The 27,553-nt window shown below is 34.2% G+C and overlaps 1 protein-coding gene across 6 annotated transcripts; it reads left to right on the top strand.

The window, feature by feature from the left end:
• Positions 1 to 654: 654 nt before the first annotated feature.
• On the top strand, positions 655 to 27,553 carry LOC111056444 (cyclin G). 6 transcript variants are annotated; one of them, XM_039433310.1, is made up of 6 exons: positions 655 to 813; positions 10,014 to 10,278; positions 14,660 to 14,794; positions 15,927 to 16,273; positions 18,067 to 18,199; positions 23,316 to 27,553. In XM_039433310.1, exons 2-6 carry the CDS (start codon positions 10,135 to 10,137, stop codon positions 23,463 to 23,465), a joined length of 909 nt encoding a protein of 302 aa, XP_039289244.1. In that variant the 5' UTR covers positions 655 to 813; positions 10,014 to 10,134; the 3' UTR covers positions 23,466 to 27,553. The 6 variants fall into 6 exon arrangements, with proteins under 6 accessions (XP_039289244.1, XP_039289242.1, XP_039289243.1 ...); XM_039433308.1 differs by lacking the exon at positions 23,316 to 27,553 and adding an exon at positions 20,387 to 21,093; XM_039433309.1 differs by lacking the exon at positions 655 to 813 and adding an exon at positions 1,259 to 1,445.

The raw sequence follows: 27,553 nt of genomic DNA, 5'->3' as shown, positions 1-27,553 counted from the left end.
AAAATGCCATGTCAAGTTTGAGAATTGAACCCAAAATAAGTGTAGGCAACTTTTCCAGGTGATTAGGTAATGTAATATAAGTCGCTAGGTACTATAAAAGAATAATTAACTTACATGGATAAAATGGTAGGTAGCAGAATAAAATAGGGGTAGGATCTGAATTTTATTAAAATCAAGCTGTGAAATTATCTTATAAATAACTGTGATAACTTTTTTAAATGTATGAATTTGCAGGGCTACTTTCTTGTATTAATAAAATAGAATTATAGTACTTTTTAAAATCAATAAAACAAGAATACAAAAATTATAAGATCTTTATCTTTATAAAATAAAACAGCAATAACTATTATAAAGGAACATACAATATTCCTAATAATATCCATGAAAGTGGGTTTTTGGGATAGTCCCAAGAATCACTCCATCTTATGATGAAATATGGAATAATCAAAAATAGAGAAAGGATTTATATGAAGTATTACAACATTTTCAGTAATTGTTAGGAAGGGTTACATCAGTCCTATTAACCAACAATAGAATATAAACTACAATACTATTTTCAGCTTTGCAGGTGATAGATCAATGGATGATGATTCACATTCAAATTTGATGATGCGCCGTAGAGTTGCGCAGTAGTTCTGTCAACTGTCAAACAGAAAGGAGAAAAGCCAGTCAGTGATCAAGAGCTTCAGAAGACAAGTAGTTTTGACAGAATGTTTTGCCATTAACTAAATTTTTAATAGTGAAAGTGAATTAACAATTTGTAACGCATGATTTCTTCAAACTTTTCTTCATCTTCAACATATCTCATCAAAGGTAAAAGTTTCTATTTTAATTAAATAAACCTTGTAGTTACAGCTTCCTACAACTTTGAATCTGTAACAAAGTTAACGGTTTTTCAAAATGATATAAACAACATTGTTGCCAGTCATTGTAGCTCAAATGTGATGAGTTGTTCAATATTTAATAAACAATTCTACACCGAATAAACTGTTATGTTAAGATTTCTGAAATAATCAAATCAATAACAATAAAGAGAAGCGATTATCAATTTTTTGAAATCTGTTCATATTTGAGCATAAACGTAATTTATTGCTTCAAATTACTATCATTGAAACCCTTCCTGTAAATAATATGAATCCTCTCAGTTTTTCTCTATTTTCATTCTATTCCTTCAGTATTATTGCAAATTTCAAATAAATTTCATCATCCTTTGGGAACTATTTTCCAAGCGCGGAAGTGTTTTCGAGCTTTGTGCTTCTCTGTGTATAGATCAGCTGTGAAATGAAAACAAAGACTACGCAATTTCTCTTGTCGTTACGCAGTTTGTGTAGTAGACTGGGCAATTATCTCTACAATCCTAAAAAATTATCAAATTTAGGATTTTATAGATGATCAAAACGCCAAAATAGGGTAAATAGAGCATCTTGGTCTGAGGAAGCATCCGGGTAAGTTTACTTTATTCAATGGTTTTTGAATACAACACAGAAAACACTTGTTTTAAATTTGTACCCCTGCAGAGAAATAGGAGCTTATACTTTGGTACATGTTAATTTACTTGTTTTTTAGTGTAGTATTCTTGAAAAAGTGCTGAAATTTCTGCTAAAAATCAATTAAACTCTGTTTGAATGTCTCAGTTGGTTTTGACGACCTTCGTATCTAATTATTGCTAGCTTACCTATTTTTTGGCCTTCAAAATTACCTAAATGAGTTCATTGACAGAGTAGGTAGTATTATTCTATAGATCTCCATAAAAGGCTATAAACAAATATTATAGATTACCAAGATGATTGTTGAAAATAGGTAATTCGAGGCGATTAAACTGCAAACGTAGTTTTATAAACCTAAAGAACCTATGTAAGTCTCAAATATCAATTGAGTTGGCCTTCTTCTGATCAGTATGTAGTTTTCTATAAATAATAAATATTTTCATATGCTAGTAAGCCTATTCAATGATTTGTTCTTCAACTCTAATTTGAAAGTCCTAACAAAATAAATCTGCAAGACTCAAGACAAAACAGCGACTTTTATCAGCTACAGATTTACTGGTCTCAAGTTGTATAGTTTAAGTGTTATATACATACAGTGTATATAGTGAAATTATCACTTCATCATTAGTGCCATAGATTATATTGATACGGTATCTCCTGTCATACGATATACAGCCTATACTAATCGTTTAAGCTAAGCCGGTGAAGGTAAAATAAATAAACTAGATAGAATAAATAGCCGAAATAAAGTACCTACCTAACTTAGATTGTACTTATTTTAATGCTTATAGGCCTAGTCACTTAAAATTCCAAGATACCACCTACCTTATTTTATATCAGTTATAACCAACCTGTAAATTATTGTCCGATGGTTCGGATCCCACCTGAATTGCTGGGGTTTAACCGTTGAACATTCTCCAATAAATTATCTCAAACAGTGAAATGATATTATATCATTTATGGTCGTCACCATTATATTTTTAAAAGTAATGTTTTACTTTAGTAAATTAATAAGTTATTTAGATATCATACTTATCTGCGAATGTTTTTAAGCCAAGACAAATTAAACTTCATATTTCCTGATATTAAGTGATAGAATGAATCTTTTGGGTCAAAAGTCAAACATAGTGGAGCGACTGTAGTAGGCTACCTATCTTCAAGCTTGAGGGTGTTGAAAGTGAAGCATGAAATCTTGGGGCAAAACAAAGTGGAGCTGTATCTATGTTTTGACCCTTAGGGTGAGAAAATACTCCGATTAATAGTAGGGCAATACAATAACTAAAATTAATATAAATAGAAGATGATATATTATTTTCAACACTGAAGCTACAGACGTGGTCTGGTAAGTTTCGTGCTCTCTAGTTTCTCAGTGTAGGGGCGATCAGAAGTTGAAGAAGCAAATTGACTACCTTACTGTATTCCTGATTATAAAATATTGTTTGTAAACTGGTAGACTCAAATCGCTAGCAACAATTCAGCTGATCAATCACATGCTAATGCTACCCATATAGTGTATTGATGCTGTGGAATGGGTAAATCTGTCCAGGGATCAAGTCGGGACACCCTTTTGTATATCAGGGCACATCATTCTCCTTTTCTGTTCAATTCCTTGACTGCGCCATGTTTAAATATCTTAATAAATTCTTAGCCATTTGAAGCAACCATCTTTATTTACGTAGATAACAAACTAAACTTAGTAAACAACTTATTATTTATCAAACAGTTATCATGTGATTAAGTAACATCACATGATATACAAACAGTGTGGCCTTATGTGCATTGTATCTTCTAGATAAATAAAATTGATTGATTGACCGTTACATTTTTTATTAATTTGTTACATCGCCGCTCCACCATCTTTTGAAATATTACTCTGGGTGAAAACATGGTGCAGCTGCAAATATAGTTTCAAGCTAGTGACTGTTGAAAATAATGCATGCATTCAAATGGGTCAAAACATAGCTCCACTATTTAAATACATGAATTTTCAATCAACTCAATCTCATCCATTACATTCAACACTCTCAAGCTTCAACTTCTTTTGTTGCTTCACTATGTTTGATGACCCTTATCAGTTATTGGAAGTATACTAAAAATAATTGAAAATTCGTATAAAAATGATGAAAAAAGTGTATGCAAAATGATAGAAAATATTAATTTGTTGCTGGAGAATTAAGACTAACAATCATTTTGAGAACTTGGAATTATTCCTTCTGAAAATATGAGCTAATTATATGAACAGGATAGGATCTTCAACGTAATCCGGTTTGTAACGTAGGGCAGAATATGAATAAATTATAAACTTTACGAAAATGAGTACCATTTCATACATAGCCTAGGTCTTTATTTTATCACAAAGCTAAATGCTGAAAGTGGAAAAGTATGACGCAATACTTTTTGAAATTTCTAGACTTCTACTTGTTTTGTCAAAAAATGAGGGATTTTTACTAATTCGGTAGGTACTGTGTATTAATCACTGTATTATAATTTAATTTTTAATTTTCAATTAATAACTCACATTTTTTCAAGGGTGGTAAAAAAGTCTTCATTGATAAAAATAATACTACTGTACATAAAATGGATGATTATCACCTACAGTTGTTATTGAATTCTCAACTTATCAATGTAGGCTTCTTAATCTTATTTATTAGTGCTAAGTTTAGGGTTCAATAAAATAACAATTATTAGGAAATGCTATGTACTTTAATCGGAATTGCTTTTTTTCTGTTATCATTTCCATTTTTATTCAATACTTCTCGTACTGTCTGTCTACTATCTTCTGTCTCTTTTTGTCTGACAAATTTATTTTCTCTCAAAATGGTCATTTTTATCGCATACTAAGCAAATAACGGTTATGTAACGTTTGACCCATCATTATGTTGATTGTTCTTCTCTTTCCTTCCTTCCACTCTCTCACTCTCTTTCTTTTTGTCTCTCTCTCTCTGACAGTTTATCTGTTTTCCTTTTGCTGCCAAAACATGTTTCTGCCTGTTTCGACAGGTCGATGGTTCACACAAACAAAGCTGTTATTCATTTCATTCTGGTTTTATCAGATTATTTTTTTAGAACATATTTTCTTCATTTTTGAATTTTAACAGCATCCGTTATCCGCTTAGCGTCAGTGCTCAATGATTCTTGAGTGACTACGGACGTTTGTGGATTCTTCTAGAATGTGTTATAATCTGTGATTTTGTTTAAGATTTACTCTGATCAATTCTAGTCATTTTTCCGAAAATAGTATTAATAATTAATTATTGTTAGATGTTCGTTAATATGAGGGATCAAGGCTTTTATAATTTGGAAAGGTATGTTTAATTTAATTCAGCTTAATTTTCATTTGTGTAGCTTTCTTATGAATTTTACATTTAAAAAGTAAGGTAATTTCAGAATTTTATTACCATAGGTAAGGAAAGTTTGCTTTCCGAAAAAAATTAAGGTACTCCAATTTCTATATTTCTATACGTTTCAAGGTCCCCTGAGTCCAAAAAAGTGGTTTTTGGGTATTGGTCTGTGTGTGTGTGTGTGTGTGTGTGTATGAGTGTATGTGCGTCTGTGTACACGATATCTCATCTCCCAATTAACGGAATGACTTGAAATTTGGAACTTAAGGTCCTTTCACTATAAGGATCCGACACGAACAATTTCGATCAAATGCAATTCAAGATGGCGGCTAAAATGGCGAAAATGTTGTCAAAAACAGGGTTTTTCGCGATTTTCTCGAAAACGGCTCCAACGATTTCGATCAAATTTATACCTGAAATAGTCACTGATAAGCTATATCAACTGCCACAAGTCCCATATCTGTAAAAATTTCAGGAGCTTCGCCCCATTTATGCAAAGTTTGATTTTAGATTCCCAATTATCAGGTTTCAGATACAATTTAAACAAAAAATTTCAAGTGGAAATGATTGTGCATAAAAATCTCTACAATTAATGTTCAGTAACATTTTCACCTAGAATTGGAAATAAGCTCGTTATTCGAGAAAATAAGATTATTTAATTGCAAACTGTTGGCAACTGTTGATTCTATTAAATCATTCACTATGAAGAGATAGCAGACTTCGTGTGTCTGCAACGCTATTGTCCTGTCACCAGCTGACTCAGGTCTTAGAATAGTAAACTTGAGATGCGCGCGAACACTAGCGTCAGTTGATCAATTTTGATAACGGCAAGAAAGTTGTGTGAGTGTGCCACACCAGATTTTTTAAAATTTACCCAACAATCTTTATTGTCCAAAAAATGGTGCTTTCGATTTCTGCTTGAATAATAATAAATTATTCATTTGTTTGATGATATAGTCCTACATCAACTATTGATTTAATTTGTAATGGTATATTGATTAATGATTTATAAATATTTAAATTCTACTAGTTTAAATTTTATTTCAATATTCAAAGGGCCATGTAAAAATTGATATTGCATCATTTTTATTATTTTTTCATTTATTATTTAATTTTATAATGTAGCCTATTTACCTTCGTTTATCTGATCACATGACTGGAAACGTGATCAGTAAAATTTCCAAGATACTATTTAATTTCTTATGTAATTTGTATGTTGAAGAGGATATAAATGATTCATTTCAATTTTCATTTCTCATATTAGTTTTTCATTGTATTACACTAAAAATCTGGTGTGGCGCACTCACACAACTTTCCTTGCCGTTATGAAAATTGATCACCTGACGCTAGTGTTCCCGCGCATCTCAAGTCTACTATTCAAAGATTTGAGCCAGCTGGTGACAGGGCAATAACGCTGGAGACACACATGAGGTCTGCTATCTCTTCATAGTGAATGATTTAATAGAATCAACAATAATTTGCAATTGAATTATCACATTTTCTCGAATTTAAAGGTTATTTTCAATTTTAGGTGAAAATGTTACTGAACATTAATTGTAGAGATTTTCATGCTCAATTTTTTCCACTTGAATTTTCTTGTTCAAATCGTATCTGAAGCCTGATAATTATGAATTTAAAATCAAACTTTGCATAGATGAGGCGGAGCTCCTGAAATGTTTACAGATATGTGACTTGTGGCAGTTGATAGAGACTGTCAATGACTATATTAGGTATTAATTTGATCAAAATCGTTGGAGCCGTTTTTGATAAAATTGAGAAAAACCCTGTTTTTGACAACATTTTGGCCATTTTAGCCGCCATCTTGTATTGCATTTGATCGAAATTGTTAGTGTCGGATCCTTATAGGGGAAGGACCTTAAGTACCAAATTTCAAGTCATTCCGTTAATTGGGAGATGAGATATTGTGTACACAGACGCACATACACTCATACACACACACACACACACACACACACACACACGCGCGCATATATATATATATATAGACCAATACCCAAAAACTACTTTTTTGGACTCAGGGGACCTTGAAACGTATGGAAATTTGGGTACCTTAATTTTTTTCGGAAAGCAATACTTTCCTTACCTAAGGTAATTGGGCAAGTAAAAAGTAAGGTAATTTCAGAATTTTCAAAAATTTACCCAACTAGTTTATTGTCCAAAAAATGGTCTTTTCGATTTCTGCTTGAATAATAATTAATTATTCATTTGTTTGATTATATAGGCCTACATATCAACTACTATTGATTCAATTTGTAATAGTATATTGATTTAATAATGATTTATAAATATTTAAATTATACTAGTTTAAATTTTATTTCAATATTCAAAGGGCCATGTAAAAATTGATATTGCATCATTTTTATTATTTTTTCATTTATTATTTAATTTTATAATGTAGCCTATTTACCTTCGTTTATCTGATCACATTACTGGAAACGTGATCAGTAAAATTTCCAAGATACTATTTAATTTCTTATGTAATTTGTATGTTGAGGAGGATATAAATGATTCATTTTAATTTTCATTTCTCATATTAGTTTTTCATTGTATTACACTAAAAATGTTGTCATTAGTCCAATTTCTCAAAAAATGTCACTGTCTCTACATCATACAACTCTATTAATTATGATATCACTTCAAGCTTTGCTATGAAACTGTATTGAAAATTATTCATCAATGTTATTATTAGTCACAGTTCTGTCAATTTAAGGAATGATTTCACTTTATGCTGAAATCCAAGAATCATGAAGAATTATTATTATCAACTTGAGATATTCTGAGTGCCAATAATATAGGCCGATAAATTAACAAGTCATTTCAAATTTACTGATTGTGTCATTCTCCCTCAAATCTTGATAATATTGGCAAAAACTGATTAGATTGTACATTATAATATTATTTTTCCAGTTTCATTCTCGTATATAGGTCAAAATATTTTCAATTTTTTTGGAAAAATTATTATCAACCTATCATAATTCTCAGCTAAGATAATATGGGTCAATGAAAAATGAATTGCTTTCAAGTTTAATATTGTCTGAGACCATGCATCGACTCGGTGGATGATAAATTATTGTTTATCTTACAGCAGAAGTCAATTGGTCAATTTATTCCGAATCTTTTTATTGTTTCAATCACATAACTCCCTACCATCTCTCTTCTCACACTGACTTACTCTCTCACATCATCTCTTGTTTCAAGCTTACACATTTTATTCTTTTTATATCTACTATTGTAGTATTCAAAGCTTTCAGTTTTTTTCTGTATGTTTTTCAAATTCATGACTGGTTTGTGATTCTTATCACTTATCTCTTGTTTGAAGATTACAAATTTTATTCCCTCAACAGTATCTACTTTTTGAGATGTACAGTTTTTTATTCTGTATGTTTTTTTAGTTTCATTCTATTTTTTCATGTTTGAAATTGTGACTATTTGCCAAAGCTGTGACCTCAATAATGTTTTTCATGAGATGAATAGGATGTCACAGATAGTGTATTGCACAATGATAAGAATTATTATTCAACTGCTCTTTTTTGGTCCACTTCAATGGGGTCGATTATAACTTTTTCAATTACTTTTAATATTCGACCTTAATACTGTAGATTAAGAGCAATTATATCTTTTTAAATATACTTGAAATGTGTAATGCATTTTTAATCGTTGATAATTTGTAATTTGACCTTACTAAAATAGTATAAAATTAATTTCAAATAAGATACATCACTTTAAATTTATGATAAAAATAATCTTTATCTGACCTCAGTAGATTAGGAACAAATAAATATGAAATGTACTTGAAGTTTTCAATGCTTGTAATTGAAATCAATGTTTGTGGTAATTGGAGCCAGTAACGGAAGTGCAAGTAACAATGAGTATTCCTTGTCTTGACATGAGAGCTCTGTCTTAATTGAATTGCTTGTTAATTGTCCGTACAAAAACAGATTTTGCTCTCACTGTTCATTTTTTCTCAAATATTTTTCCTGTTCACGGTTAAAAATAAATGGTTCATCTTTAAAATTTATTTCTGAGACAATAATAACTTGATGAAACAAGAATTCTATGATGTAATTATTTTGTATTTACAGTAATGGTCATGTCCCCTCATAAAGTAAAGAAAGATCTGAGGAATAAACTGCGATGGCAATGGAGAAAGATAGGAGAACAGCGCCGATTCTCTCCCTTGTCACTGCCTTGTAAAGGATAGCTGAAACCAGTATATCTGATGTAATAAGATACAAAAGATACCGGTAGAAAGAGAAAGAAAGATCGTTATTTGAATAAGAGGTGACTGTGACTGGATTATTTCTAATGGAGATAAATATTGCTATAGTGAGGTTCAAGTTATAATTGCAGTGTAGAAAGATAGAAGAACATCGTTGCCGATTGTCACTGCCTTCTATAGAGGATAGCTGATACCGGTATATCTGATGTAATATTAACTTCATTCTTGTTTAAAATAATCAATTATATTTTTCAAGAAAATATATTTTTTAATCATTTAATAATAAATTTCAATACATTGAATTTTAATACATATTTCTACATTGTTGGAAAACGATATGGAAACGTTGTAGAGGTAGAAAAGGATAGCGCTATCTGCTTTGTTGGATGATACACAAGGATAGGAATAGCAATCGAATACTGTAATTATAACGTGGACCTCAATTTTATAGTTGATTGGCAAACGATGACACTTGAGCGATTTACATGCTTCCCAGGATATAAACTCTTTAAGAACATCCCGTCTTCTGGCAGGTAAATTAAGCGCCGTGAAGCTCAATGCAAAACCAGTCTTCTCCGACACTTAGTGCCGATCGCACAAAAGCCAGTCAAGTGTTAATCGTGATTAATTCCTCGAGAACCAATCAGAGAAGTCGTCTTATCAAAAAGGTCTTCTCTGATTGGTTCTTGTGAAATAATTCACGGTTGAAATTTAACCAGCTTTTGTGCAACCGGGCCTTAGCTCGCTAGTTTCGGTGTCCTGCTCGGGTAGACTTTTTCTGTCGCCGATAACTTTTTCCAACGATAAATAATGTTCCATCTAACTCAATGCTTTTTGGGCCTTGGACGTTGAGTCGGCCGACCCAGTAGCAGTCGCTCACGGCTAATAAGGCCCTATTCCTCATTTTGACAATAATTATTGATTTTTGTATGTTTTCTGTTGCAGACCAGTCGGGTCACAAGCGGCGGGCGGAGAGGTCAGACCATTGTTGTCAGAGGGCTGGCAGTGCGAACGGCAACCGTGGTGTAGCAGAACAACAGACGGCTGTGACGTCATCAAGACAGCAATGGACAGGTGTGACGTCATCACGACAGCAATGGATCCCCCCCTTGACCTCCCCCCGGCCCCGGATGCTGGCCTCCACCTCACGCAGTTGCTTGTGTTGCAGCAGAAGTTCCAGCCTTACCTTAGACTACCCTCTCATTCACAGGTATATACTATTCATTCATTAATACAATCACAAATTGGCTTCTCATTCATATCTATTCACTATTCATTCATAAATACTATAACATATTCGGCTCAACTCACACTACCTCGACTCAAATCGTACGACTCCAGTCGAGGATACTTCTGTCTCTCGATCTTACGACTTTTTTGCTCATTGTTTTGTTTTTGTTTTTCGGATTGGTTTCTACGGTTTCGCAGTTGTCACTACTTCAGTTCCATGATACTCCATTTTCTAACTTTACTTTATTAAAAATTTAAGATCTAATTCATCACTACTTAGCATGTAACACATTTTATAATTGACCAAGCGAAGTGAGGTCTAGGATTCAAGTCGACGGTTTGGCATTTCTCTTAATGTTTAAATGTGTATATATTTTTATGTTGCCCATTCACGGCGAAACGCGGTAATAGATTTTCATGAAATTTGACAGGTATGTTACTTTTTTAATTGCGCGTCGACGTATTTACAAGGTTTTTGGAAATTTTGCATTTCAAGGATAATAATATAAAAGGAAAAAGGAGCTTCCTTCATACGCCAATATTGGAGTAAAAATCAGACTATAGAATTATTCATCATAAATCAGCTGACAAGTGATTACACAGATGTGTGGAGAAGCCAGTCTATTGCTGTATTTCCATGAGGTCTATAGTTTCAATCAGGTACTTGTGGATGAGAATACTGCGTGAGGTCTACTGTTCACAAAACTACTAGTAATAACATAATTATTATTAATATATTTTTTCATCTAATTCTTATTATTGTCTTATCTAAAATGATAATACATCACTTTCATCAAACATAACCTCTATAATTTCTAAATATTGCCAAAAATAGTGTTTAGTATATGTGACAAATAAAGAAGGTTTTCAAGAATAATTTCTAAATATTGCCCTTAAACATATAAGTTCACATGAATAACTGATCATAATTGTTTTGCTGACAATTTAACAAGCTTAGCTCATTTTTTTTTTAGAATCGTTCAGCTTCAATCGTGTTTTTCTTTTGCAGCGATAATAATTATTGCTCAGACTAATTTCTTTTCAGTTGCGATTTTCTTGAACTGATTAGTTTCACTAGGCATGAATGTAACAAGGAAACTTATTATTTCTGGTGTAGTGTAATTTGGGCCGTGTTTTAGTTTTTCAACATTTACTTAAAAATATGTGACTCAAATTAGTCATGTAATATGAGTAGAGTATTGCCAATACGGAAATGTGCCACTGCTGTATGTGCTAAATAATATGGAGATATGATAAATTAGGACAGAGTATCTGATTTCCTTATCTTTTATGTTTATTGAAATAATTGTCTGCTGGTTGCATTTTATGGGTTGAGTTTATGTAAGCCTAATTATTTGTTTTGTTGTAACTAGTTGGATGAGGGTAATTGGAGATCAAATTGAGAAATGAGTTATCCAAAAAATAATTTCACATCACTTTTCAAGTATTCATTCAATTTCAATTTGAATAAGATACTATTGTGTGGTCCACGTTATAATGGCAGTGGATAAAGATAGAAGAATAGCGATGCCGACTCTCTGCATTAATTAATTGTATCCCTACACTGTAAAAACATAATTGGCATCGTTGTGGACCTAGAAAAGGATAGTACAACCGGCTTTGTCGAATGATAGACAAGGATAGCAAAACCAAAGTTGATCAAATACTTTCATTATAACGTGGACCTCACTATAGGGTATTCTATTTCATTACAAGTATCCCTCATTCCAACTATAGGCCGACTGGAAGTATGATGCAATACCAAATAAATTAATAAATAAACATGAATTTTAAAAAACACTTTTAGAGTGAAAATCCAGTGTTTTTTAAAATTCATGTTTAATTTTAACAGTGAAAAAGTATGAATATGCAACAGAGTCATAAATAAATATGATTTTATTGCCATAACATTCATAGAATAAAAGACAACGTCAAATAATCGTTTGATGGAATGATACGAGAATTGTCTTAACTCCTTAGTCTTGACTCCGCCTAACTAGTAGTTCTGTGAACAGTAGACCTCGCGCAGTTATAACGACGTCCCAAACCATAAGCACATCCACACTGATACACTAACTATTTATTCGATCAGATCAAATCAAATTATTAAATTATCATATAACGCTTTCCGGAATTTAGCGCGAGAAAACCAGAAGACATCTAGGCGCCCAGACGAGCTGTTATAAGTTCTTTGCATCCTATTTTTAATAGTGCATAAAAATTGCATTCAATGAGCCATGCAATAATTTATAGTCTACACAGCTGCTAATTCTTTACCAAGTTACATTGAGATATTGAATTGCATGCAATTTATAGTCAACTCGACAGCTGATTTATGATGAATAATTCTGTAGTCTGATTTTCACTCTAATATTGACGTATGAAGGAGGCTCCTTTTTCCTTTTATATTATCCTTGAAATGTAAAATTTCCAAAAACCTTTTATATACGTCGACGCGCAATTTAAAAAGGAACATACCTGTCAAATTTCATGAGAATCTATTACCGCGTTTCGCCGTAAATGCGCAACATATAAACATATAAAAATTCAAACATTTAAACATTAAGAGAAATGCCAAACCGTCGACTTGAATCTTAAGGTGCGTACAGATATACGCGCCGCGAACATGAGCAATTCACTTTTAATCAGCTGACTATATCTGTATTTTTACAGAAACGGTAAGATACAGATATAAAAAGCTTGGCATCAGTTGATTAAAAGTGAATTGCTCATGTTCGCGGCGCGTAAATCTGTACGCACCTTTAGACCTCACTTCGAGTATTGCCATTCTTACTTCAATTGTAATTGAAAAGAATTTATTAAATAATGCTTGAATGAACCTGATTGTGTTTCCTAGTTGAATATTAAAATCTATTGTTTGAAAGGGAAACTACCGATAAAACATGGATGCTTTGTGCTTGAAATCTTATTGAGATTATAATTTTGTTCGGAGTTATTGGAGAAGACAAAGAAAATTATTTTTATTGTCTACTGTAGTGAAGTCTCAACCTAATAATGACAGTGGAGAAAGATAGGGGTACAGTGTTGCAGGTTCTCTGCCTTCTATAGAAGATAGCTGATAACGGAATATCTCTTAATTCTTGTTGACCGAACGAAGTGAGGTCTAAGATTCAAGTCAACGGTTTGGCATTTCTCTTAATGTTTAAATGTTTATGTTTCGCATTCACGGCGAAACGCGGTAATAGATTTTCATGAAATTTGACAGGTATGTTCCTTTTTAAATTGCGCGTCGACGTATATACAAGGTTTTTGGAAATTGTGCATGTCAAGGATAAAATAAAGGGAAAAGGAGCCTCCTTCATACGCCTATATTACCGTAAAAATCAGACTATAGAATATTATTCATCATAAATCAGCTGTGTAGTGGACTATTTATAATACTACCCGTTCAAAAACATCGAACATCTTGAAAATTTATCTTTCCATCAACGTTAGTAGACAGTTGACTATAATACTACCCGTTCAAAAACATCGAACATCTTGAAAATTGTATCTTTCCATCAACGTTAGTAGGCAGTTTACTATAATACTATCCGTTGAAAAACATTGAAAATCTTGAAAATGTATCTCTCCATCAACGTTGTAGACAGTTGCAGCCAGACGTGATAACAGCGCTCACACTCACATTCCGGGACGACACGTCACGGTACGATAGGACAGAAAGCTCTATGTTTATTTAGGATTTTTTCTAGACATTTTAAATTGATGAATTATTTATTGATTTTTAAGAAAACATAACAACAGGTCAACTGTAACTTACTGAGCGCGAGGTCTACTGTTCACAGAACTACTAGTTTAAAATAATTGAGATTGAATTTTCTGTTGATTATATTAATGTACATTGTTAAAAAATTATCTGGTAGCATTGATTGATTGATTGAGTACTTTATTTATGTAGATTACAATATATACTGGCTTATACACTTATATACAATAGCTTATAATACAGCAAAATTATAGATGAATTTACATAATATAGACTAAGAAAATAATCATTGAACTGTATATGATATGAAAAAGCAATTTGTAATATAATAACTATAGATAATTATATTGTTATGCATCTACATTATATTGGCAGAGCTTTGGACATATCAATGAATATTAAAAATATCCTTCCCACTAACTCTCTACTCTCTATCAAGCGTTGCAGAAGTAGAAAAGGATAGCGCTATCTGCTTTGTCGATTAATAGACAAGGATAGCAACACCAATGTTAATCAAATACTGCCATTATAACGTGGACTTCACCATAGTGTTCGATGCAACTCTTAATGTGTTTCTATGCTTTGTTTGTGTTTTACTGAGACGTCTTATCCATGTTTTTCTTTATTTTTGTAGAGTGGAGAGGTGACAGTGGGCATTCGCAATGGTTCTGCGCATGTGCTGCGTTGCTTGAAAGTGTGGTACGACATGCCATCTGAAGTGCTCTTCGTTGCACTCAACATCATGGACAGGTTCCTCACCCGGATGAAGGTGAGTCATCGATCTGTAATCCCCAAAACACTCCTAAATACTATATTGAGTCAGCTGCAGCATAGATAAAAGATAGCATAAGGAGATAAGGGCGTTTATGTTTCAAATTTCACTGTCAATTCAAGCTGATAGTCCAAGTACTTATGATTCATGAAGCTATGTGACGCTGGTAGACTCTCATACTGTGCTCATTCTTAGGATCAACTCACACTACCTCGACTCAAATCGTACGATTCCAGTCGAGGATACTCCAGTCTATCGACCTGACGACTTTATTGTGACTACTTCAGTTCCATGCTACTCCATCTCTTACCTCACATTATTAAAAATATGAGATCCAATTCGTTACTTCTGCGTATTTAAAAATAATTATTATCAATATATTGTCTTATCTAAAATGATAAAACATCACTTTCATCAAACATAACCTCACCTTCATTAGAAATACACGGTACTACGCAACTCAAGTCGAGGCTCGACCAACATGTCGAGTCGACGCTCGACTCAGTCTCACAGTCGTGAGGTCGCGGAGACTATAGTGAGGTCCACGTTATAATGACATTATTTGATCAACTTTGGTTTTGCTATCCTTGTCTATCATTCGAAAGACGGTCGTACTATCATTTTCTAGGTCCACAACGATGACAATTATGTTTTTGATAGTGTAGAAATATAATTAGTTAATGCAGAGAATCGGCATCGCTATTCTTCTATCTTTATTCACTGCCATTATAACGTGGACCACACTATAGAATCGACTGGTCTGAGTGTCACCATTTGAAAACACATGCTGCGTCGAGAAGAGACTAGAGTCGCAGTCTCTTCTTGACTTGATTCGCGCAAGTGTGAGTTGAGCCTTAGACACTTAGACACTTACCCGGCCAAAACAGTAATAATAATTATAGAGAGTAATCGGCTTGAATTAACAAGAATCTAGTTGACATTTTGCAACATAAACTACCTTTACCATGGGAAAGCTTCTTGAGCTATCTTTTCTCTATGACTGTAGTGACAGTGGAGGTGTAATTTTTGGCTCGAAATTTTCAAATTCATTTTAATATGTTGGTGAAAATTTTGGAATTGAAACATGAATATCCGATGATGATATTTTTTGGTTACGTTTTTCGTGCAGGTAAAACCGAAACACATGGCCTGCATATCGGTGTCGAGTTTCCAACTAGCCTGCAAGTTAGTCTGTGACTGCGAACCGCTGGATGTGGCGGTGATATCGCAGTGCAAGTGCAGTGTGGGCGACCTGACGCGCATGCAAGCGATCATCGCCACCAAACTGGGTCTGCAGCTGGACAGAGAGGGCGTGGTCACGCGCCCGGTCACTGCGCTCTCGCTTCTGCGCATGTTGGACGCCGCCTGTCGGGACAGCCAATCAGCTGCCTTGTATGAGCGGCTGGTGGGGGAAGGCGACGAGATGTGGCAGCGACTCGAGATTGTCATGTGTGATGCGGTGTGCGCCAATTTCAGGTGAGAGAGTCTGATGTTTTTTTTATATACTATGTTTTAAATATATTATTCTATCATTTACAAACATAAGATACAAATAAATACATGCAAAGCAATAACAACAATCATATTATTATTATACCAGATCAAGAACTGTGGTGTAAAAAAAGGGGGGATGATTGAAGTGTTTTCCAACTATGCTTCATAGTTGAATATACTATGATGATAACAATGTTGACATAGAAGCAATACTAGCTGCTGCAAACAGATGCTATTATCATAGAGAAAAAAATAGCATAAGAATTTATCCCATGGTATAGGTCCTTTCTGTTCCGAATTTCAAGCGGATTTTTGTTAACTCAAGCCGATTACTGTCCACTATGGTCTGTTATTACTGTTGTGGCCGGGTGAGAATGTGAGAACGGCACAGTATGAGAGACTACAAGCGTCACTTAGCTTCACGAAAAATAACTACTAGGACTATCAGTTTGAGTTAATAGATAAATCTGAAACAAACACCCTATACCATGTGATATCTTCTTATGACAGAATCTTTTAGGTTATTTAGACAAATTGAAATCTGAGATCTTCAACTTGTCGTGGTGGACGATGACATTTACGCACAAACGAAAATCCACCTGTAGTTTGATACATTGGATGTGTATATGTGCAAGTGCACGCGTGGTTATGCATGACCAAGCGCGCAGATGAGAAATAAAATCTGGAAAGAGCATAAATAACACTAACACTGAACGCTTGCACTTGCTGGTTGCGTTCAGTGTGAGCAGCTACGGGCAAGTCACAACGTGTTTTAATGGCACTTTCAAGTGTAAATAAAATGAACAACATTGGATTAATGCTAGTTTACATTCATATGAGTTAGTTTTATGAACAGCATTAATTCAATGTTGCTCATTTATTTTATTTACACTTGAAAATCCTATACTTTTAAACGAGCAACTTCTGTTTATATGTTTAGATGTTTTGGATGTTTAGATGTTTGTATTTCACCGGATCTCGAAAACGGCTCTAACGATTCTCACGAAACTCATAACCTAGTAGGTTTATAATATAAAGATTCGATTGGACTAGGTCTCATCCCTGTGAAAACTCGCTGAAGGACATTAAAATGATAATTATTATTCATCCTTGGGAAAACAGCTGATAATAATTATTTCGTCGTCTGTTGGTGATGTTAGTGAGTGAGCGAGTTAATGTGTGTGGGACTGTGTCAAAATTATGACTCAGCTGTTGAACTTTTGTAATCATTCAATCAGGTACTTAGTGCCGGTTGCAAAAAGACCGGGTTATTTTTAATCCTTATTAATTCCAGTAGATTCATCTTTTTGAAATGGTCTTCTCTGATTTGGTTCACGTGAAGTTAGTCAGGATTAAAATTTAACCGGCTTTTGTGCAACTGGGCCTTTGTGAGAGAAATTTTTTCATTCCTCTGGGAATTGATCTCAATTTACTGTGATTAGATAGAACATTTTCTGTATGAATGTTATTATAATTTCTTCTTTCGTAATAAATTTGTTATGCTTTTGTACTCCAGAGCGAAGCTCGGTTGGCTCCTAAGGAGTTAAAACTAGTATTGTTGCAATAAAATAAAGGGTACTTTTGATAATTTTTCAATGTATTTTAATAATTAGTAGCCCTTAAATGAAGAAAGAACATGATAAAAAGTATGATCCTGCAATTTTATACATTGAAGCAGTCAGTAGCTCTGTTTGTGGTTATTTGTTGTTGCTGTGAATGCAAAGCTACTTGTGTTGTTGATTGCCTATTATTTATAAATAATTGTTTGTTTGCAGGCCATGCGAAGTAGCACTGGTGGTGCTGTGTTGCCAAATGGACACGGCGGTCCCCCAGCTGCAGCCACCCGCTTCCAGCAGCGACGTCTTGGATCTGGTCGCGTTTGTCTCGCATCTACAAGTCGCTTGCACTGTGAGTCCTTTACTAAATCAAATAGTGCAGTTGTCAGATTGTGACTAAACAAATTTATTGACCGAGCGAAGTGAGGTCTAAGATTCAAGTCGACGGTTTGGCATTTCTCTAATGTTTAAATGTTGTGCATTTACGGCGAAACGCTAATAGATTTTCATGAAATTTGACAGGTATGTTTCTTTTTTAATTGCGCGTCGACGTAGTATATACAAGGTTTTTGAAAATTTTGCATTTCAAGAATAATTGACCGAGCGAAGTGAGGTCTAAGATTCAAGTCGACGGTTTGGCATTTCTCTAATGTTTAAATGTTTATATGTTGCGCATTTACGGCGAAACACTGTAATAGATTTTCATGAAATTTGACAGCTATGTTTCTTTTTTAATTGCGCGTCGACGTATATACAAGGTTTTTGGAAATTTTGCATTTCAAGGATAATATAAAAGGAAAAAGAAGCCTCCTTCATACGCCAATATGAGAGTAAAAAATCAGACTATAGAATTATTCATCATAAATCAGCTGACAAGTGATTAAACAGATGTGTGGAGAAGGCAGTCTATTGCTGTATTTCCATAAGGTCTATAGTTTCAATCAGTTACTTGTGGATGAGAATACTGCGTGAGGTCTACTGTTCACAGAACTACTTGTAATCCAAGCACAGAGTACAAGCTGCACAGGCCGTGTTAAGATCTATGACATCAAGGGCAGAGATGGACACATCATTGCAGGCCGTACACAGCAATGTCTCCCGGCTACATAGGCCGAACAATTTATTGACTCTTTGAATGTTTTTAATTTTTGTATTGGCCTATGAGTGCATATGCATATATATTAGGACAGAGACTCACGAGGCGTTTGTTTAGAAGAGTCGGCACGGCACGACAAAAAAGGAAGCTCTTCGATTGGCAGATTCTCGATAATCAGCAAATCTGAGAGCTGCCTGTCCTGTCGTGCCGTGCCGACTCGCCTGAAGAAACGCCTCATGTGTCTCTGCCGCAAAGTAGGCTCACGATAATCCACGACAAACATCCCATGCCGTGGGATGCTTTGTAAACCATTGCTAGGCTTCTCCAGATGTCTGTGTAATGATAATAATACTTGCAATGAATATAATACACTTGTCAGCTGATTGATTATGAATAATAGTCTATAGCAATGGTTTATAAAACATCCCACGGCGTGGGTTGCTTTTCGTGGATTAGCGTAGGTCTACTTTGCGGCGGGCCTCAATGAGGTAATTGGAGCTGCAGTTAGAATAGCGTGTATATTCCCAGCTTTTAAAATTTACAATGCATGTCATGATGCCGCTCTGCCCCCTTTGAAACTTCCCTGATAACAACAGACTATAGCGAGATTCACGTTATAAAGGAAGGGATTGGACGGCGTGGTTGCCAAGATTATTTTCCAATGCCTTCTATAGTAGATAGCTGTGATTCATATTCGAAATAAGAAGGCAATCTATTAGATGCTGTGTCTAATGACAGACAAGAGTAGTATGTTGACAACACCTATCAGGTTATGCTGAAAAATATGTTTATTTCAATTTTATGTTTACATTAAGGGCCGGATTCCGAGCTCGGGATTTAGCTAAGTTCTAGACTTAAAACAGCTGGAGTCAGAAAATTGGTTTTCCAAAACGGGGCGTAGTCGCAGTTTTTATGATAATCTTTATTTTCTCATTTCTATAATTGGAAACGTTTTTCCTTGACGAAATGAAACTTTTCTAAATAATTCAAAATAGCTGAAACTTTACACTATTTTCTCTTTATGTTATGTTGTGTTCAATTTTATAGTTTTTCGAAAATTAATTTGAACGTGGACTGCTACTACACCCCGTTTCGGAAAGCCAATTTTCTGAACGAGCTAAATCCCGAGCTCGGAAACCGACCTCAAATATTTTTATTGTATTTTTGTTTTGAAAATTGTAGTGTGTTATAGCAAATAAATAATTTTATTTGATTTTGATTTAACTTCTCTCTATGGTTACACGTATTTGAGGGTTGAGTGTAAGAGAGGGGCGGCTGTGCCCTAACTCCGCCCTCCTAGGTAAAAAAATTAAAGGCAGCGACTCTATCCTATTCTATTGTATGATTAAGATTTAAATTCAGATAAATAATTATGAAACCAAAAACTTGAGTTTCCGTGCAACTCAAACTTGTGTGTTTTGACAACTTTCGATCGTGTTGCAGATCTCGGAAACTTCGTTCTCAGCCTGCCACCTGGCCGTGCTACAGGTTGTGGCCGTCTACAACGGTGAGTCGCAAATGCCTCACAGACAACGCCTGGTGTGGCGTGTGTCGCAGCGAACGCTGCGCTACCTGCGACCGACCGACAAGCTGACTCGGCCCACGCTGCCCACAATCATGGAACAGCAGTGCGCTCCAACCCCCATCAGGGAGCGTATCTCCAGTACCAGTTCGCAGGAGAGTCTGGCTAGTGTGTAAGGTTGTTTCGATACCTCAAAAGTATCGATATCTTGAGAATCGATCTTAGAATATCGATATCTCAAGTATCGATATTAGAATATCGATATCTCAAGTATCGATACTAAAATATCGATATATTGGGTATCGATATTAAAAGAATTGATACAAATTCGAGTAATGGAACTACCTAGTGTGTAGCTGGGCTTAGAGAGAGTGTGAGGCCGGTGTTAACCTGGTCTTGAGTGTGCGGTGGAGAGTATGTATAGAATGATGGTCTTGAAGATGTAGATTGTCTAAAGGCGGATTCCCTCATACCAGTATCAGTTTACGTGTCCAAGGTCTATAAGAGAGGTCTCGCACTTCCAGTGTTGGTTGGATTTTGTGGTACAAACCTGTTTAGCCGGTCCAATTTTTTTTCAATTTTCACTCTAGCTATTGACGCGGATCCGCGTAACTTGGCTATGCACAAGTATTAAACCAATAAAAATAAATAAATACATGCTGTTATGTTTTATTAGAAAGAAATTTATTGACCGAGCGAAGTGAGGTCTAAGATTCAAGTCGACGGTTTGGCATTTCTCTAATGTTTAAATGTTTATATGTTGCGCATTTACGGCGAAAAAGCTGTAATAGTTTTTCATAAAATTTGACAGGTGTATGTTTCTTTTTTAATTGCGCGTCGACGTATATACAAGGTTTTTGAAAATTTTGCATTTCAAGAATAATATAAAAGGAAAAAGGAGCCTCCTTCATACGCCAATATTAGAGTAAAAATCATACTAGAATTATTCATCATAAATCAGCTGACAAGTGATTAAACAGATGTGTGGAGAATGCAGTCTATTGATGTATTTCCATAAGGTCTATAGTTTCAATCAGTTACTTGTGGATGAGAATACTGCGTGAGGTCTACTGTTCACAGAACTACTTGTAATCCAAGCACAGAGTACAAGCCCATATGACAACGCTCCATAGACCGTGTTGAGATCTATGACTATGACACAGAGATGGATACATCGTTGCAGGCCGGACACAGCAATGTCTCCCGGCTACATAGGCCGAACAATTTATTGACTCTTTGAATGTTTTTAATTTTTGTATTGGCCTATGAGTGCATATGCATATATATGAGGGCAGAGACATACGAGGCGTTTTTTTAAGAAGAGTCGGCACGGCACGACAAAAAAGGAAGCTCTCCGATTGGCAGATTCTCCATAATCAGCCAATCTGAGAGCTGCCTGTCCTGTCATGCCGTGCCGACTCGCCTGAAGAAACGCCTCATGTGTCTCTGCCTTAGGACCGCCGCAAAGTAGGCTCACGATAATCCACGACAAACATCCCATGCCGTGGGATGCTTTGTAAACCATTGCTAGGCTTCTCCAGATGTCTGTGTAATGATAATAATACTTGCAATGAATAATACACTTGTCAGCTGATTGATTATGAATAAGTCTATAGGAATGGTTTACAAAGCATCCCACGGCGTGGGTTGCTTTTCGTGGATTAGCGTGGGTCTACTTTTGTAATTTATTGGAGCTGCAGCTAGAATAGCGTGTATATTCCCAGCTTTTAGCATTTACAATGCATGCCATGATGCCGCTCTGCTCCCTTTGAAACTTCCCGGATAACAACAGACTATAGCGAGATTCACGTTATAAAGGAAGGGATAGGACCGCGTGGTTGCCAAGCTTATTTTCCAATGCCATCTATAGTAGATAGCTGTGATTCAAATTTAATTGTTGGAAAATAATAAAGCAATCTATCAGATGCTTTGTCTAATGACAGACAAGAGTAGTATGTTGACAACACCTATCAGGTTATGCTGAAAAATATGTTTATTTCAATTTTATGTTCACATTAAGGGCCGGATTCCGAGCTCGGGATTTAGCTAAGTTCTAGACTTAAAACAGCTGGAGTCAGAAAATTGGCTTTCCGAAACGGGGCGTAGTCGCAGCTTTTATATGGTAATCTTATTTTCTCATTTCTATAATTGGAAACGTTTTTCCTTGACGAAATGAAACATTTCTAAATAATTCAAAATAGCTGAAACTTTACACTATTTTCTCTTTATTTTATTTTATGTTCAATTTTCTAGTTTAAGTTCTAGACTTTAAACAACGGGAGTCAGAAAATTGGGGCGTAGTCGCAGTTTTTATGATAATCTTTATTTTCTCATTTCTATAATTGGAAACGTTTTTCCTTGATGAAATGAAACATTTCTAAATAATTCAAAATAGCTGAAACTTTACACTATTTTCTCTTTAAGTTATGTTGTGTTCAATTTTATAGTTTTTCGAAAATTAATTTAAACGTGGACTGCGAGTACACCTCGTTTCGGAAAGCCAATTTTCTGACTCCAGCTGTTTAAAGTCTAGAACTTAGTTAAATCCCGAGTTCAGAACCGGCCCTAAATATTTTAATTGTATGAAAATTGTAGGATATTATGGCAAATAAAGAATTTGATTTTTATTTAACTTCTCTCTATGGTTACACGTATTTGAGGGTTGAGTGTAAGAGAGGGGCGGCTGTGCCCTAACTCCGCCCTCCTAGGTAAAAAAATTAAAGGCAGCGACTCTATTCTATTCTATTGTATGATTAAGATTAAATTCAGATAAATAATTATGAAACCAAAAACTTGAGTTTCCGTGCAATTCAAACTTGTGTGTTTTGACAACTTTCGATCGTGTTGCAGATTTCGGAAACGTCGTTCTCGGCCTGCCACCTGGCCGTGCTACAGGTTGTGGCCGTCTACAACGGCGAGTCGCAAATGCCTCACAGACAACGCCTGGTGTGGCGTGTGTCGCAGCGAACACTGCGCTACCTGCGTCCAACGACAAGCTGACTCGGCCCACGCTGCCCACAATCATGGAACAGCAGTGCGCTCCAACCCCCATCAGGGAGCGTATATCCAGTACCAGTTCGCAGGAGAGTCTGGCTAGTGTGTAAGGTTATTTCGATACCTCAAAAGTATCGGTATTAAAATTATCGATAACTTGAAGTATCGATATATTAAGAATCGATATTCGAATATCGATATCTCAAGTATCGATATTAAATCATCAATATCTCAAGTATCGATACTAAAATATCGATAATTCAAGTATCGATATTAAAAGTATTGATATATTAAAAGAATCGATACAAATTTCAGTATCGGAACAACGTAGTGTGTAGCTGGGCGTTGAGAGAGTGAGAGGCCGGTGTTAACCTGGTCTTGAGTGTTCGGTGGATAGTATGTATAGATGGTCTTGAAGATGTAGATTGTCTAAAGGTGGATTCCCTGATACCAGTATCAGTTTACGTGTCCAAGGTCTATAAGAGAGGTCTAGCACTTCCAGTGCTGGTTGAATTTTGTGGTACAAACCTGTTTAGCCGGTCCAATTTTTTTTTTCCAATTTTCACTCTAGCTCTTGACGCGGATCCGCGTAACTTGGCTATGCACAAATATTAAACCAATAAAAATAAATAAATACATGCTGTTATGTTTTATTAGAAATAAATTTGTGAATTGGAATAAAAGATAGTACTTGCTGGAAGTATACAATACTCCATGTTTGCCAGTAGGAATGGATATCACTTGAATTAATTAATCAATATTTCATTTATTTTAATTAATCTATTTCATTTATTTAACACTTTAGTTTTCAGACTTTGAACGAATGTTTGATTCATGTAAATAAATAGAAAAATCATGAAAATAAAGTACTCTGACTTGAATCATGATTGATGTTAATTCAATAAACATCTTTATACAAATTTCAAAACTTCAAAATAATGTTTAATAATAATTAAGGACTGAAAAGTTTGTGAAGTAAACAACTACAGGCCTAACATATTTCGGTCTATGTGTAACCTCATCTAAATTTGGGAGAGGAATAGCACAAGGTTACCTTATTTTTTTCTCTCCCTATCATTTTGATGATGTAATTACTGTATGAATCAATACAGAAAGTACTCTGAGTTGATTCATAGTTTATGTAATTCAACAACTAGTGAACAAACTTCAAAACAGGTAAACTAGATACCTTCAATATTGTTGTTCTGCAATGCATCATGGAATCCTGTCTTGACCTCTTTCCATAGACCTTGTACGTGTCAGGTACAGTTGGAATATAATTGCCATGAGGTTTAATGGAACTATCCCCACGCAGCTCTGCCGAGCTAGTATGAATGGTCCCATTAGACCCCATGGTAATTATATTCTCACGTTCACTGATACTGATATTTGGGAGTTTGCCTGAAGTGAGTTCACTTTAAACTGTCATTATTGGTGGAATGGAAAGTATATAGCTATCATCTGTGAGGAATGTGACAGTTTGAAATGAGTCTCACTTTGCACGCTAGAGAGCAACTGGGTTATCTTGTTTGGAAGGAAAATGTGAAAATAATTATGTTTCCATTTATTTAAAAATAGCACTTGTGACCCCCTGATATGGGTTTAACGGGAGATGTAAAACAGTCGAAGGCAACCCATTCTTATCATCTATAATATGTTGTTATCTCTAGTGTGTATCTGTGCCAGTCTAATTAGCCTATTGCAATTGCCTGCTTTCATCTACCTTTGCACATTTATGTGAAACAATTGAAGTAACCTAAAAAAAAGTACAAAACATTGAAAAACATAACAACCAAAAAATTTTAAAATGAATGTAATCAATGAAAAGTTTGAAAAATAAATATTATTGATAGGATTTTAAAATTTGTCTATTCTGTTCAATGTGAAGCAAGTAGATTGAATAATTATTGAAAAATAAAAAAATATTAATATATAATGAGAAAATTGCCAACAAAAAAATTATAGTTTATAAGTTGTTTAGTTTCTTTTCAATTTTGATTGGTTTGGCAGATATTTTCAACAAACAAATATGATGAGTTTGAAAAACTAAGTTAATTTGACAATTCTTAATCTTGAAGAATTTTATGTTATGATTTAGTTTATTTTTTGAAGAAATTAAATGTTGTTTAGGAGGTGATAGAAATGTATTTTAGGGCATTTCCCACTCTAAATCTAAAAAAAAAATAATTTAATATTCCCTGAAGTTAGGAATAAAGCTTTACTACTCCCAGTACTGAGCAAAACATTCCCCCAGTTAAATTTTTTCAAAAGTTTTATCTTGAAATGCTCTAAGTAATTACTGTCTCTGAGGTTTCTGCATTTGTACTTTTTGAAAACTGCAGGTTCTGTTAAGAGTGTAAACAATTATTACTATCGAAAAATATTTTCCAATCGTTGGAAATTTAAATTCGTTGACTTACTAGTTTTTTAGATTTATAACGAACGTATCGTTTTTCTTGCAACTCTATCCTTTCATCTGTGTAAATCTTGAAGTTCAGTCAAGTAATTATCACTATTGTAATCGTATACAAAGAGAATATATGGCATTATTTGAGTTGTATCTCAATTTTTCGAGTAAATTTAGTTCTTTTAGATTGATTTTTGAATACAGTATTAATTCCTCGGTGTTTTTGTTAGCTCTTGAAACAATGAAACCCAGCGCTATTTTTTAGATTTAGTCGTGTACATTCTAAGGAATTTTTCAAAGTTCTCTTGAAAATATTTACTAGATGCCATTTTTTGTAATCAGAATAAATGTCCGTTCGTATTGTTTGTAGAATAAGTAGTAATTGAAAAAATTCCATGAAGATGTATTATGTAGTTTGGCTTGTATGTGATGGCTTAATCGATGTCCAATAAATGTTGCACAATTTTTATAGCTTGAAATTTTTGCAAACTTGGCAAAATCTGGAATCTACCACTAGATTCCTATTCTATGCTTTCAATTACTGTAGTCAGTCTAGTTCTTCTCGTGACGTGGAGAAACTTTGGAATTATCCCAAAACCTTTCACTTTTAATGTGTGAAATTTCATAGTTTTCGGTAATATCATAGCACTTTTAATGGAGAGCTGAATTGAATAAATTTCTGTGACGTATCCGTTGTAGTCTGACTTGATGATATTACTGGAAAAATTTGTTCTAGCTCAAACAAGATGGTTATATTTTATACTTCAGTTTTGGAACTTTTATATAAGTGGTAGGTGTTAGGGAGGAATACTACAAGTACAAACGGTTCTCCAATAGTTGAAACATGAATAATGTTATCTTCCATTTGTAAAGAATGAAAAACTCATTGTGATCTCAAACTTGTCGCTTTTATCAGTTAATATTTAGCAGCGTTTATGTAGAATGTCATTTTACAGAATAACTTTTGAACTGAAGGATTTGTTTTGAAAATGTAAATAAGTTAGTTTTAATATTGTAGAAGGCAGCTAATTGTTGATAGCTTGTCGGTGAATAAAGTATATTTTGAAATTATTTCTGGAAATTTTGTTTCTAGGATTCATATAAACTTGAGCAAAAAAGAAGCTTTAACATACTTTTCTACCACTTACAAGAATTTTGTTTATTTTGTTCTTATAAAGAATATATATCTAAATTCAATATCTAAACTTGTATATAAGAGGTCTCTATATGTTTTGTTGTTTTAGTTTGTCAATTTATAGAAAATTTATTAATAATTGATACCGCAAAGCTGTTTAATACTTGAAGAATTTTATGAAGTAAATTAATATGAATTATTTATTCATTTCTATCAGAACACTGATAAACTATGTGAATAGCACTTGATAAATGTAATGAATGGACCCTGTGTGTTCTGTATCAAATAAATTACTGTAACAAAATTGTTGTTATTTTAATGTATTGTGATAATGATCGTTGTTCAATGGAGGTTTCATGTAAGGCTGTTGATGTGTCATTACTCATATATGTAAAAAATGTAAGTCAAATTAATTTATTTATGCGTAACGACGTCAAGTAGTCAAGGATCCTGTTTCACTTTGACTCCTTCAAGATTGTATTATAAAAATATGTAATTCTTGCAAAACGTATCAACCTTGAATTGAATAAAATGAATCTTTTCTATATCAAA

The sequence above is a fragment of the Nilaparvata lugens genome, chromosome 7 (genome assembly GCF_014356525.2).
Source record: "Nilaparvata lugens isolate BPH chromosome 7, ASM1435652v1, whole genome shotgun sequence".
NCBI classification, from domain to species: Eukaryota; Metazoa; Arthropoda; class Insecta; order Hemiptera; family Delphacidae; genus Nilaparvata; species Nilaparvata lugens.
The sequence above is the reverse complement of the archived record's forward strand: the minus strand, read 5'-3'. Positions and strand labels throughout refer to the sequence as shown.

Coding starts and splice junctions, on each gene's coding strand:
- LOC111056444 (XM_039433305.1), top strand. CDS start 4,749: ATGTTCGTTAATATGAGGGATCAAGGCTTTTATAATTTGGAAAG. Junction 16,274..18,066: donor GCGGTGTGCGCCAATTTCAG/GTGAGAGAGTCT, acceptor GTTTGTTTGCAG/GCCATGCGAAGTAGCACTGG. Junction 18,200..20,386: donor ATCTACAAGTCGCTTGCACT/GTGAGTCCTTTA, acceptor ATCGTGTTGCAG/ATCTCGGAAACTTCGTTCTC.